Genomic DNA, 15,534 nt, shown 5'->3' on the forward strand with positions numbered 1-15,534 from the left:
GGTATGGGAAAGTATTGAATTGAGGGAGGGGAATCACAGTGCTATTAGGCAGGAATTGTGCAGCAGAAATTGGGAACCAGGGCTACAGATCAGAGGATGGGAAAGCTGGTGAACAGGCAGATATGGCGTGCAGACAATTTATGAGGAAGGATAGACAGCTGATAGGGCAAAGTTGCAGACAGTGTGATTGTTGCTGTGTTTTTACTTTACTGCAAGAAGTGTCAGGAATAAGGGTGATGAACTAAGCTGATGGATCAGTTAGAGAACAGATAATCTCAGAGAAATGCACGACCGAAATGTGGAGGTTCTTTAGGGAGCACTTGGTGTGAGTGTTGGACAGGTTTGTCCCACTGAGGTGAGGAAGGGATGGTCGGGTGAAGGGAACTTGAATGACAAGAGGTGTGGAACATCCAGTCAAGAGGAAGAAGGAAGCTTACTTAAGATTAAGGGAACAAGGATCAACAGGGCTCTAGAGGGTTACAAGGTAGCCAGGAACGAACTAAAGAATGAACATAGGAGAGCAAGAATGGGACATGAAACAGTCTTGATGGGTAGGAATAAGGAAAATCCTAAGGCATTCTACACTTATGTGAGGAACAACAGGATGGCCAGAGTGAGGGTAGGGCTGATCAGGGATGGTAGAGGGAACTTGTGCCTGGAGTCGGAGGAGGTAGGGGAGGCCCTTAATGAATACTTTTCTTCAATATTCACTTTTGAGAAGGGCATTGTTGTTTGTGAGGACAGCATGAAACAGGCTGATACGCTCGAATAGGTTGCTGTTAAGAAGGAGGATGTTCTGGAAATTTTGAAAAACATGAGGATAAAAAAATTTGCTGGGCCAGAAAGGATATACCCAAGGTTACTACAGGAAGCGATGGAAGAGATTGCTATGCCTTTGGCAATGATCTTTGCATCCAGAGGGTGGCAAATGTTATTCCCTTGTTCAAGAAAGGGAATTGGAATAACTCTGGGAATGACAAACCAGTTAGTCTTATGTCAGTGGTGGGCAAATTATTGGAGAGGAGTTTGAGAGACAGGATATATGATGACTTGGAAAATCATAGTTTGATTAGACATAGTCAGCATGGCTTTGTGAGGGGCAGGTCATGCCTTCCAGCCTTATTGAATTCTTTGAGGATGTGACAAATCACATTGATGAAGGTAGAACATTGGATGCGGTGTATATGGATTTCATACACCAGTTGATAAGGTTCCCCATGGTATGCTCATTCAGAAAGTAAGGAGACATGGGATGCAGGGAAATCTGGCTATCTGGATACAGATTTGGCTGACCGAAAGAAGACAGAGGGTGGTAGTAGATGGAAAGTATTCAGCCTGTAGCTTGGTGAGCAGTAGTGTTCTGCAGGGACCTGTTCTGGGACCTCTGCTCTTTGTGATTTTTAGAATTGACCTGGATGAGGAAGTGGAAGGGTGGGTTAGTTCATTTGCCAATGACACGAAGGTTGGTGGAGTAGTGGATAGAGTGGACGGCTGTTGTAGGTCATTGACAGAACGTAAAGCTGATCTGAGAAGTGGCATATGGAGTTCAACCTGGAAAAGTGTGAAATGATTCATTTTGCAAGGTTGAATTTGAACGCAAATTACAGTGTTAAAAGCAGGATTCTTGGCAGTGTGGAGGAACAGAGTGATCTTGGGGGTCTACATCCATAAATCCCTCAAAGTTGCCCCCCAAGTTGATAGGGTTGTTAAGAAGGTATATGGTGTATTGGCTTTCATTAGTGGGGGATTGAGTTTAAGAGCTGTGAGGTTATGCTGCGATAAATTCCTGGTTAGACCACACTTAGAATATTGTGTTCAGTTCTGGTCACCTCATTATAGGAAGGATTTGGAATCTTTAGAAAAGGAGCAGAGGATATTTACCAGGATGCTGCCTGGATTGGAGGGCGTGTCTTATGAAGAGAGATTGAGGAAGTTAGGGCTTTTCTCATTGGAGTGAAAAAGGATGAGAGGTGTGATTTGGAAGAGGTTTACAAGATGATGAGGTACAGATAGAGTGGATAGTCGGAGACTTTTTCCCAGGGTAGAAATGGCTATCAGGAGGGGACATACTTTTAAGGTGATTGGAGGAAGGTTTTAGGTGAGATGTCAGAGGTAAGTTCTTTACACAGAGAGTGGTGGGTATGTGGAATGCACTGCCAGCAGTGGGAGTAGAGTCAGATACATTAGGGACATTTAAGCGACTCTTGGATAGGCACATGGATGATAGTAAAATGTAGGGTATGTAGCTTCGTTTGATCTTAGAGTAGGATATAATGTCGGCACAACATTGAGGACCGAAGAGCCTGACCTGTGCTATACTGTTCTATGTTAACTATCCTGCCCCATAGGGAGCTGGGTTCATTTCAGCTTTATCCTGAATGTCTGAAGGAGCTGGGATCAGAATTTCCAGCTAGAAATGCAGAGCTCAGTGTTAATGGAAAGGAAAATCCCGACAGTGGGTGCCACTCTCGGGAATATCCAGACCAATGTGCTGTAAACTGTGGAGTCCTGGCAGCACTCCCTGCAGCTTTCTTGTTTTTGAATGGCATGTTGCCAAGACAACCTGTTCGGGTGATTTCCTGGATAAAGCAAATTTTGAAGCCTCCCAGAAAATTGCTATAGCAAAACAGGAGGCCATTCGGCCATGGCACTGGCCTTCCTACTGTACATTTTACTTTCTTTTCCTCAGTTGCCATCCCCATCCAGCCCTGCACACTCGAACCTTTCCGGACACTATCTCAATTTCCTTTCAAAAGCCTTGGTCGAACCTGCCCACACCACACTCTCAGACACTGTGACCTAGACCCTAACCACTTGCTGCATGGAAAGTTTCTTCTTATCATTTTTGTTTCTTTTGCCAACTGCTTTTAATCGGTGCTGTTTAGTTCTTGATCTATCCCTGGGTGAGGAACGTCCGTTCTATGGCTACATTGGAGAAGTTGGAACTGGTTTCCTTGGTGAACAGAAACTTGAGAAGAGATTTGATTGAAATGTTCAAAATAATCGTGTTTGGACAGAGTGGATGGGCTGAAACTGTGTTGCTGGAAAAGCACAGCAGGTCAGGCAGCATCCAAGGAGCAGGAGAATCGACGTTTTGGGCATGAGCCTGGGCTGAAGAAGGGGTCATGCCCAAAACGTCGATTCTCCTGCTCCTTGGATGCTGCCTGACCTGCTGAGCTTTTCCAGAAACACATTTTCAGCTCTGATCTCCAGCATCTGCAGTCCTCACTTTCTTCCAGAGTGGATGGGACAAAATTGTTCCCATTCCCAATGTGGGATCAAGATGCAGAGAACCCAGATCGCAAGTATTCTGTGAAAGAAATGATGGCGAAATGAGGAGAAACTTTATCCTCAGAAAGTGGTCAGGATCTGGAAAGCATTGCCCGAGTGTGCGGTTGGGACAGGGCCAACCAAGTCCTTCAATAAGAAATTCCATCATGATGTGAAATTAGCAGAGCAATGGGAGAAAGGCACTGGCTGAATTAAATCTTCAGAGATTCAGAACAGATACAGTGGCCGAGTCACCACCTCCTGTGTTTTACTCAATGATTCCATTATATTATTCCGAGTGCCCATTGCGCCATCTGGGAATGTGATGATAGAGTCTTATCACTGGAGTATTAATCCAGAAACTCAGCTAATGTTCTGGGGATGTGAGTTTGAATCTTGGCACAGCACATGGTGGAATTTAAATTCAATTTTTAAAATCTGGAATTATGAATCACCTGATGATTATGAAACTGTTGTTGATTGTCAAAAGAAACTAATCTGGTTTACTAATGTCCTTCAGAGAGAGAATTCTGCTGTTTGTACCTGGTCTGGCCTACCTGTGACTCCAGAGTGACAGCAATGTGGTTGCCCTCTGAACTGCAATCAGATCAAGGCCAGCCAGTGATGCTCACATCCCACTGGTGAATTTAAAGAGTATGGGCTGCGACCTCCTACCCCTTTGCAATCTGTTGAGGTTTCGTATCCTTCCTGTCCCTACAGGGCATGTTGGAAGTATTTGTTTTACTTGTTGCCTTGTAAGAGGCCCTTTTGGTATGGAAACCAGTCTGGGTTCTGCTGCTGTGAGCTGCAGTGAGAACAATGTGAATCAAGGGTATCGTGCTTTTGCCCGAAACATCGATAATCCTGCTCTTCGGATGCTGCCTGACCTGCTGTGCTTTTCCAGCACCATACTATTGACTCTAATCTCCAGCATCTGCAGTACTCACTTTCGCCAAGTGAGAGCAATGTGTCTCACAGAGATGTTGAGCTGTCCAGGAGTTGGAGCAGAGCTGTTCAGAACATTCCCCCCCAACCTCCCTTTCTCTGAGTCTCGCTGTGCTCTGGCTGCTTTCAGTCTGTTTGCTCAGCACTGTCACTGAACCACAACAGTTTAATGTACACACTCTCAGCCCAGCTGACTGGCTCAGTCTGTTTGTAAACTGATGCTGGGATCACAGTGTATCGTCATCCAAGCTGTCAACCATCCAGCCAGGCTGAGGTTCCACGTTGTGCAACAGGAAGGGGAACTTTTCACAGCTCTGTGAGCAGCAGCAATGCTTTTCGATCACCTCACCAAACAACTGAGCAAACCAACGCAGGGCCCCTGGGGATGGATGGTGAAAAAGTTCTTCGAGGGGAAGGGTAAATTGGTGGAAGTGAATGCTGTCAAACTGTGTGACATTCAGCCTGAGAGTGTGGTGCTGGAACTGGGCTTTGGACCAGGGCTCGGTCTGCAGGAAGCTGCTAAACACCTTACGCTGCCGAAGGGCAAGCTCTATGGACTGGATTACTCTGAATACATGTACCGTGTAGCCAGCAGGAGGTTGCAGCCTGATATTCAGACCGGGAAGGTGACATTGTTTCACGGCAGTGTGGAACATATCCCTCTGGAAGACAACGTGGTGGACAGAGTATTTCACTGCAACTGTTATTACTTCTGGCCTGATCTGCAATCTGGATGCAGAGAGATTTACCGAGTTATGAAACCAGGTAGAGTGTTGAGCTGGTCAATTCTGAAAAATCCTAAACCTCAAGGGAAATGGTGCAGTCAGGATGGAATGGTGGGGTCACATATCAACTAATCTCCCTTGATTGACATGTCACTGATTAGCCTGGTAGTCAAACGCTGATTTACTTAAATTTAGAGAGAACTACAATAGCTAAACGTGGCCCTGACCACTTGTGTGCTTTGTGTAGAACAATCAGGGACAGAAGGATTATTTATAGTGACTCTTCTATAACACCCCTTTTTCCATCCAGATCACCCCCTCACCATCTTGACCAGCAGCCAGATTTTCCTAGAGAGGCAGGAGATTTTTTAAAAGTCCAAGACAAGTCCAATAATTATAGAATCAGTCAATAGTACAGTATCTACAATACTTAGAGAAGGAAGACCTCAGCCTGTAATGCCTGTGCCCATTGTCATGACTGACCGGGGTAGTTTGCTGGAAATCAAACCCCACTATTCCTGGAATTTGTCCTTTCACTGTTCTTGAAGATATTTTATTCCTTCTTTAACAGGGGATTCACACATAAAGGTATATGGAAGCCGCTAGCTATTATTCAGAACTTTCTATTACCTTCATGCAGGTGAGAGAGACCGTGAGATTTTTTTGATGCTTTCTCTTTGCTGGCCAGGTGGTTCTGTTCCCCACACACGACATGGTTATCTGGTCGGGAACCAATCAGAGCATCATTGTCAAGAACGTTTGCTTTTGTTCAGAACTCATTTGCTCTGTGATGTCTGCTTTAGCTCTCAATGTTCCAACATCATGTGGAATACACAGTGTATTCCAGAAAACTGGATTTTTTAAACTATCTCTTTGTACTGTGTTCTGGACTAGGCCGGACCCCCTCAAAACATTCCAAGAAAGTAGGCTGGACCCTAACTTTGCGAGTTGTTTTAAGCAGGTGTAATGTGGATATTCCAGGAGTGATGCAACTGGCCCAACCACTTAGTTTTAAACAAAATAATTTATTTGCAAGATTACCAAATGAAACACAAACAAAAGAGACTGAATACAGAAGAACTTAGTCTATCCGAAAACTCAACAGATTATCCCAACTTAATGACGCAATTTCAAATACTCCCAACAATCCCTATAAACACCCGTGGGCAAAAAATGTAAAATCAAACACTGCCTTATAGGAGAGAGAGATTCAGCTTGGAACACCTTCCATGTAGCTGTCACTTGGACCAGCAGCCGCAAAACTGACTGACTGCTTTCAGTGAACAGCCAGGCTGCTAAAACCAAATCAAAGCAGAGATAATGCTGAGCTGGGAGAACTGACCACTCCCCTTTCATTGGAGGTGTGTTTATTTTCAAAAACTTGAAAGCATTCTCAAGTAGTTAAAACCAGACCTTTTGGAATTGCTGCTTTTACGGCTTCTCTGGAGAAAAAAAAGCCAACGACAGCATAACCTTGTTAAAAGATCAGTTTTGTCACAACTGTCTTCTTTAAAGTAGGATCTTCCTTTTTAGTCCAGAGTCCAAAATTAAAGGAAATAATAGGATGGGGTCTTTACGCAATTTAATTTCCTGTTTAGGTCTCTCTATCTGTATTCTTTTCCAATTCCTCCCTGAATCTTCCATATTAAAGTTAATTGTAGAGCCCTGGCTGCACTTGTTACAGCTTTCTTGTTTTTGAGCTACATGCTGCACAGACAACCTTCATTTTTAGTCCAGTGTCCAAAACTAAAGGAAATAAAAAGATGTCGCCTTTACACTTTCTCCTTTTTCTGTTTCTCTATGAGTGTTCTTTTCCAATTCTTTCTTGAATCTTTCATAATTGCCAATTGTATTATCTACTCAACATCTTTTGTATACAGCTGTTATTTTTGCCTAATCTGTAGCAGCTGCATGTTTTGGTAGGAATATTGGTGAATTTACTGCATAGCTCTTTGTAATGGATTCATGAATCTCAACTGCCAACCTCACCTTCAATTCATCTCACATACTTAACCCTTTAACAGCAGCTGTCAAAGCTGGATACTTAATTCTCAGAACTCACTCTAGTCCTAGAGGACCACAGAGCTGCTTTATTATTACAGAGAAAGAGATGACTGATGGTAATTTAACCTGAGGGTCACTATGCCTCGGGGAGGAGAGGGAATGAGAGGAGTATCCTTCGTGGTATCCTCAGAGTTTGCAGGAATTAAACCCACACTCAGACCATAGCAACTGACTGCAGAAAAATGGGACATGGTTTGACTCCTTCCTTGACTATCCCGCCCTATAGGTTGGGGGGGACAGTGTTCATTTCAGCTACGCCTTACCTGTCCGTGGAGCTGGGATCAGAATTCCCAGCTAGAAATACAGAGCACAGTATTAATGGAAGAGAAAATCCTGACAGTGGGTGCCACTCTCGGGAATATTCACACCAATGTGCTGTAAACTGTGCAGTCCTGGCAGCACTCCCTGCAGCTTTCTTGTTTTTTGAACCACATGCTTCCATGACAACCTGTTCAGGTGATACCTGGTTAAAGCAAATGTCGGGACCTCTCAGAATTATTACAGCACAATAGGAGGCTATTCAGCCCATTCCACTCACCCTCCAAATGAACATTTTATTTTGGGCTCCTCCCTTGCCTTCTCCCTTTAACCCTGCACACTCTACCTTTCCAGTGACTGTCTCATTTTTGTTTTGGACGCCTTGGTATAAGTCCACTGCACTCTCAGACTCTGACCCAGATCCTAACTACTCGTTGTATGGAAAATGTTTATACTAGTGTCATTTTTGCTTCTTTCGCCAACTGCTTTCAATTGGTGCCCTCTCATTCTCGATCTTTTCACAAATGGAAACCTTTTTCTCCCTGTTAACTCTGCGCAGACCCATTGAGATTTTGAATACTTTGGATCTACTCTCACTCGATTTTTCATAACTTCTTCATTACACATTCAGCTGGAAGTTGGTGTAATTAGCAGGAATTATTTCCAAGTCTGCCTGACTGAGGAGATAACATTTAGTTACTGGGTGGCAATGTGCCAAAAAGCTCAAGGGTCTCCTTTTTTGGTGGTAATTGGAATCTCCTGCCCAGAGGTCTTCCAGTGTCTGAATGCAGATTGCCAGAAGCTGACCCATGATCATCATTTAAAACTGCGAGCTGAAATACTGCGCTCCACTGAAGGAACGTCTCAGGTTTCTGAACCAGTAGCAATCTGTTGAAAGCTGCTTGACTTATTGAAATCTCCTGAATTCTGAGGTGTCAGTGTGCACATGCACAGTGAACTTATTCCAATGAGCTGGTAGGGAGGGACTACAGGTGGCACATACCCAAAGGCCAGTACTTCCCCACCCCCAACATCCCACACCCTTCTGATCACAATCCTGATTCTTCCAGAGTTTAATAATCAAGCCAGAAGGCAGAATATTTGCTCCCCACCCCACCACCCCAGAGGGAATGAGGGCAATAGCTATAAATTATCTTCCTGGCTGACATGCCAATTCAGCCTCTGGGCCACTCTTTCACATGTGGGTAGCTCATTAACAGTAGCCAGTTCAAGGAAGCAACTTTCTAGCAGGAGTCAGTTTAGGTGCCTGGAGGTGGTCATCCAATGGGTCAGCAATCCAGGGTGGTCTCTCCCAGACACTTCCCCCTACTCCCTGAGTACAGGAGCAGCCATGAGCCATCTTGGAAGGAGACTCCAACCTCCCCCATCTTCTACTCATCACTGGTGGCCTGTTTGCTGAATCTTTTTTTCATCAGATTTTGACACATTTGCAGAGAGGAATCTCCATATTGACTCCCTCTCTCTTTTGCTTACCTTCCCTTACAACCTGCTGCACCTCCCTTGCTGGAAGCCTTCTGATTGGCCCTCCTTGTTTCAGGGCACATCCACTTTTGATGGTCAGGGAACAAAAGCCCAGGTGAGTTAGGAAAATCCACAGCATTTTGATTCCACTGGTGTGGTTGCTTTTTCACTAGAAGGTCTTGATATTGAGATTCTTCTTCACCTAAATTCCAAGAAACAACCTATCAGAAAATTGAGTATTTATCCTTTATTTGACAGGGGGACTGATGGTCACCACCTTAAGCCTGGAAGTTCTAAGGAAGATTGTTGCTGCTGGATTGTTGAAGAATACAAAATGGCCACCTGAACCATACATGGCTACTCTCCGTGACACGGGATTTGTTGACGTGTGTATGGAGCACAAACAAGATCAAGGGAAACCCTTTCAGGCTATCTTTGCTAGAGCAAATAAGCCATGAATGTGCTGTCATCTCTGATGCCTCACTAGCTCAATAATTTGGGTTTACTGAGCTATTATATAACCCATTTGTAATATTTGTAGATAAATTGGAAGACACCACTTCATTGAACATAGAAGAGTTCAGCACAGTAGAGATCCTTCGGCCTTTGATATTGTGCCAGCATTTTATTCTATTCTAAAGTCAGACTAACCTGCATTCCCTTCATTGTATTAACTTCCATGTGTCTATCCAAGAGTCACTTAAACGTCCACAATGTATTTGACTCTAGTACCAGTGCATTCAACAGACCCACCACTTGAAGTAAAGAACCTTCCTCTGACATCTCCACTAAATCTTTCTCCAATTGCCTTAAAATTATGTCCCTTCATCATTAAAACGTCCCTGGCTATCCACTCTACCTATGCCTTTAACAACTTGTACACCTCTATCAAGTCACCTCTCATCCATCTTCGCTCCAATGAGAAAAACCCTAGCTCCCTCAACCTTTCTTCGCAAGAGATGTCGTCCAGTCTAAGCAGCATCCTGGTATATCTTCTCTACACTCCCTCTAAAGCTTTCTCATGTTTCCTATGATGAGGCAACTAGAATTGAACACAATATTCCATGTGTGGTCTAACCAGGACTCTGTAGAGCTGCAGCATAACCTTGCAGCTCTTAAACTCAATCCTACTGCTAATGAAAGCCAACACACCATGTGCCCTCTTAACAACCCTATCAACCTGGATGCCAACTTTCAGGGATCTATGGACATGGCCTCCCAGATTCCTTTGTTCCTCTACCCTGCCAAGAGTTCTGCATTTAACCTTGTATTCTGCATTCAAATTCAACCTTCCAAAGCGAATCACTTCCCACTTTTACAGGTTGACCTCCACCTGCCACTTCTCAGCACAGTTCTGCATCCTGTCAATTTCCCATTGCAACCTACAACAGCTCTCCACACTATCCACAACTCTCCCAACCTTTGTGTCATTGGCAAACTTACAAACCCACCCTTCCACTTCCTCATTCAAATCATTTATAAAAATCACAAAGAGCAGAGGTCCCAGAATTGATCCTTGCAGAATACTACTGGTCACCGAGCTTCAGGCTGAATACTTTCTCCCACCACCCTCTGTCTTCTATGAGCCAGCCAATTTTGTATCCAGACAGACAGATTTCTGTATATTCCATGTTTCCTTACTTTCTGTATGAGCCTACCATGGGGAGCGTTATCAAATGCCTTGCTAAAATCTATGTACACCACATCCACTGCTCTACCTTCATCAACATGTTTTGTCACATCCTCAAAGAATTCAATAAGGTTTGTGAGGCATGACCTGCCCCTTACAAAGCCACGCTGACTATCTCTAATCAAACCATGGTTTTCCTAGTAATCATAAATCCTGTCTCTCTGAAACTTCTCCAATATTTTGCCCATCACTGATGTAAGACTGACTAGTCTGTAATTCCTAGGATTATCCCTATTCCCTTTCTTGAACAAGGGAATAACATTTGCCAAACTTCAATCATTTGGCACTACTCCAGGAGACAGTGAGGACACAAAGATCATTGCCAAAGGTGCAGCAATCACTTCCCTCACTCCCTGTAGCAACCTTGGGTATATCCCCTCTGGCCCAGGGGACTTATCTATCCTTATGTTTTGCAAGGTTTTCAGCACATTAGCGGCATGGCATTCGAACCAGAACTCCATCAATAAACACATCGATTTAGATCCCTTGAAAAAAACAACCGGAAATGACATCACCCATCTTAAGAAACCAAGAACTATAATTAGAAATGTGGGACATACCACCGGCGCTTCACCGGAGACTCTCACTGATGGTGTGACCTAGTTATGATGATGAAACATCTGAAAACAAACCTTCCAGCTCGCTGAGCTAACTTACATACTTAGTGATAAAAATATTACCTACTTAAAATGATAATAAAGACGGACATAAATCTTGCATAAACTGTGGAGTAAACCTGATTTACATTGTATTCTAACTGCCAGACCTTTGCCCATTCCCTTAAACTATCTAGGTCCCTTTGCAAAGTTTCATAGTCCTCTGTACACTTTGCTCTACCACTCATCTTGATGACTTCTGCAAACTTTGACATACTACACGCGGTCCCCAACTCCAAATCATTGATATAATTTGTGAATAATTGCGGACCAAACACTGATCCCTGTGGCACATCACTCGTTACTAATCTCCAACCAGAATAGCACTCATTTATGTCCACTCTTTGCTTCCCATCTGTTCACCAATTCTCTATCCACGCTAATGCATTATCTGTAACACCATCCATCTTTATCTTATGCAGCAGCCTTTTGTGTGGCACTTTGTCGAATGCCTTTTGGAAATCTAGGTACACAAATCTTCTGGATCCCTGTTGTGCACTGTGTTTGTAATGTCTTCATAGAATTTGAAGAGATTTGTTAAGCATGACCTGGCCTTCATGAACCCATGCTGCGTCTGCCTAATGGAACAATTTCTATCTAGATGCCTTGCTATTTCTTCCTTGATAATAGACTCAAGCATTTTCCCCACTACAGAGGTTATCTAACTGGTCTATAATTCCTCATCTTTTGTATACCTCCCGTTTTAAACAGGAATGCCACATTTGCTGTTTACCAATCTGCTGGAACTGCCCTAGAGTCCAGCAAATTTGGAAAAATTACCAAAAGTACATTTGCTATTTCTCTCGGCATCTCTTTTAGCAACCTGGGATGCATTCCATCAGGGCCAGGAGACTTGTCTACCCTTAGCTCCATTAGCTTGCCCAACACTACCTCTTCCATGATAATGATTGTTCCCAGGTCCTCACCCACCTTTGTCTCTTTGTCAATACTGGCATGTTATTAGTGTCCTCCACTGTGAAGACCGACACAACATCCTTATTAAATGCCTCGATCATTTCCTCATATGCCATTATTAATTCTCCGTTCTCATCCCCTAAAGGACTAATGTTTACTTTAGCCACTCTTTTTCTGTTTGATATATTTATAGATAAGGTTTGCTATCTGTCTTTAGATAGTTAATTTCTCATTATCTATCTTACCTCTCTTTATAGCTCTTTTTGTGGCTTTCTGTTGACCTTTAAAGCTTCCCTAATCTTCTAGCTTCCTGCCGATCTTGGCCACTCAATATGTCTTCTCTTTCAATTTGATAGCCTCCCTTATTTCCTGACACATCCATGGCTGATTACACCCTTTCCTACATTCCCTCATTTTCACTGGTATATACTTCTGCTGAGCACTTTGGAAAATTGCTTGGAAAGTCCTCCACTCTTCAACAACTGTTCCAACATAAAGTCTTTGCTTCCAGTCTACTTTAGCTAACTCTTCCCTCATCTTAATTTCGACTCCGTTATTTAAGCACAGGGCCCTGGTGTTGGATTTTGTCTTTGCAGTTTCCATCTATATTCTAAATTCAACCATACTGTGATCGCTCCTTCCAAGAGGATCCCTAACGATGACATTATGAATTATTCCTGTCTCATTACACAAGACCTGATCGAAGATAGCTTGCTCCCTTGTTAGTTCCCATTACATGCCGTTCAAGAAAATTAGTGGGGATACATTCAACAGAGACTGGTTCCCGCACCATAAAGAACCTGATACAAGGCAACAAGCAAAACAAATATTTCCAACATTCTCATGCCTTACATGGACATGAAGTAAATAAAACTTTAATATATTGCAGAGGGAGGTGACCATGCTTTCTTTTTTAATTCAATGGTGGGACATTGTTGGCTGGCCAGTATTTATTCACCATCCCCAGTTGCCCTTGAACTGAGCACAATTCAGAGGGCAGTTGAGAGTCAACCACATTGCCGTGGCTCTGGAGTCACATGTAGGCCAGACCAGGTATGATTGGTGAATTTCCCTCCCTGAGGGACATTCATGCCCCAGATGGGGTTGTATTCCAACAATCGACAATGCTCACCACCAGGTGTGGCTTGGCAGCAGTACTACTGATCGAGTTAGTCAGGTCCTAAAGGGCATAGCTGCTAGACTGGGTCTGCGGCAGGTAGTGAGGGAACCAACAAGAGGGAAAAAACATACTTTACCTCTTCGTTACCAATCTTCCAGTGGCAGATGCATCTGTCCATGACAGTTTCAGCAAGAATGACCACTGCAAAGTCCTTGAGGGCACAAAGTACCAGCTTCACATTGAGAATAACATCCATCATGCTATTTGGCACTGACACCACGCTAAATTGGACAGACTTCAAACAGATCTAGCAACTCAAGTCTGGGCATCCATGAGATTCTATGGGCCATTAACAGCAGCAGAATTGTACTCCAGCACAATCTGTAACTTCATGGCCCAGCTCAACCCCCCCACTCAACCATTAGCATCAAGCCAGGGATCAACCCTGGTTCAACGGTGAATCCAGGAGTGCATGCCAGGAGCAGCACCAGACACACCTGAAAATGAAGTGTCAACCTGGTAAAGCCACCGAACAGGATTACTTCCTCGCCAAACAGCATAAGCAGCAAGTGATAGAGCTAAGCGAGCCCACATCCAATGGATCAGATCTAAGCTCTTTAATCCAGCCACATCAAGTAGTGAATGGTGGTGGACGATTAAACAACTTACTAGAGGAGGAAGAGAATGATGGAAGAGTCCAGAACATCAGTGCAAAGGATAAGGTAAAGCTTTCAAAGCAATCTTCAGCCAGAAGTACCAAGTGAGAAGATCATCAGGGTCTATCATCCCTCCATTACAGACATTTACACCACACATTGCATCCAAAAGGCTAACAGCATTGTGGAAGACCCCACACAACCCCTCACTCAAACTCTTCTCCCTCCTGCCATCTGGCAGAAGATACCAGAGCATTTGGTCACTCTGTGGCCAGACTGTGCAACAGTTTCTTCCCTCAAGTCATCAGGTCCCTTACCACAGTATGATCAGACTCTTTCCCATCTGAAATCTGACTTTGAATTACTGCTAGTAAAATGTCTATGATTGGTCATTCTTCTACTACACTGGAACTTGCATGTTTTGCACTTCTTATGCATTTTGTGAAGTGCATGATTGTGTAGTTTGTGCTGTTCATGTAGCGCCCTCGGTCATTGAGGAACACTGTCTCCTTTTTACTTTACCAGTTGTCTATGGTCCAACTCAAGTGGATGATCCATTTCAGCCTACTCCAGTGGTCCCCAGCGTTACAGATATCATTCTTCAGCCAATTCAATTCACTCCATGTGATATTAAGAAATGGTTGGAGGCAATGGATACTGCAAAAGGTACGCGCCCTGACAACATTCCAGCAATAGTCCTGAAGACTTGTGCTCCAGAACTTGCCGCTCCCCTGGCCAAGCTGTTCTCGTACAGTTAGTATCTACTCGACAACATGGAAAATTACCCAAGTATGTCCTCTACAAAAAAGCAGGATAAATCTAACCTGGCCAGTTACCGCCCAATCAGTCTACTCTCCATCGTCTGTAAAGTCATAGAAGGTGTCAACAGTGCCATCAAGCAGCACCTGCTCAGCAATAATCTGCTCAGGGATGCTCAGTTTGGGTTTTCCCAGGGCCACTCCTGACCTTATTACAGCCTTGGTTCAAACATGGACAAAAGAGCTGAATTGATGAGAGTGACAGCCCTTGATATCAAGACTGCATTTGACTGAGTGGCATCAAGGAGCCCTAGCAGAACTGGAACCAATGGATATCAGGAAGGAAACTCTCAGATAGTTAGATCATACCTGACACATAGGAAGATGGTTCTGGATGTTGGAGGTGAGTCATCTCAACTCTTGCACATTTCTGCAGGCGTTCCTCAGGGTAGTGTCCGAGGCCCAACCATCTTCAGCTGCTTCATCGATGACCTTCCTTCCATCTCAAGCTCAAAAGTGGAAAGATTCACCATGTTCAGCACCATTCACAACTCCTCAGACATTGAAGCAGTTTGTGTCCAAATATAACAAGACCTGGGCAATATCCAGGCTTGGGCTGACAAAACGCAAGTAATATTTGCGCCACACAAACATCAGTCTATGACCGCCACCAATAAGAGCCAAATTAACCATCATCTCTTGACATTCAATGGTATTACCATTAGAGTCCCCCACCATTAACATTCTGGGAGTTATTATTGATCAGAAAGTCAACTGGACTCACCGCATAAATGCAGTGACTACAACAGCAGGTCAGAGGCTAGGAATACTGCAGCAATTAACTCACCTCCTGACTGCTCAAATCCTGTTTACTATCTACAAGGCACAAGTCAGGAGTGTGATGGAACACTCCCCACTTGCCTGGATGAGTCCAGCTCCAACAACACCCAAGAAGCTTGACACCACCCAGGACAAAGCAACCCACTTCCTTCACT

At 43.9% G+C, this 15,534-nt stretch overlaps 1 protein-coding gene across 1 annotated transcript; it reads left to right on the forward strand.

The window, feature by feature from the left end:
- Window positions 1-4,495: 4,495 nt before the first annotated feature.
- LOC148145164 (uncharacterized) lies at window positions 4,496-13,670 on the forward strand. The gene is made up of 2 exons (XM_087973729.1): window positions 4,496-4,980; window positions 9,003-13,670. Exons 1-2 carry the CDS (start codon window positions 4,545-4,547, stop codon window positions 9,200-9,202), a joined length of 636 nt encoding a protein of 211 aa, XP_087829855.1. The 5' UTR covers window positions 4,496-4,544; the 3' UTR covers window positions 9,203-13,670.
- Window positions 13,671-15,534: the final 1,864 nt, after the last annotated feature.

Source organism: Chiloscyllium plagiosum, unplaced genomic scaffold (assembly GCF_037043375.1).
Source record: "Chiloscyllium plagiosum isolate Xiang-an unplaced genomic scaffold, Cpla_swu_hap1 HiC_scaffold_26, whole genome shotgun sequence".
NCBI lineage: Eukaryota > Metazoa > Chordata > Chondrichthyes > Orectolobiformes > Hemiscylliidae > Chiloscyllium > Chiloscyllium plagiosum.

Bases quoted from the DNA above. Each gene is read 5' to 3' on its own strand.
- LOC148145164 (XM_087973729.1), top strand. From the start codon at position 4,545: ATGCTTTTCGATCACCTCACCAAACAACTGAGCAAACCAACGCAGGGC. The intron at 4,981-9,002 runs GTAGAGTGTTGA...TTTATTTGACAG, and splicing joins TTACCGAGTTATGAAACCAG to GGGGACTGATGGTCACCACC.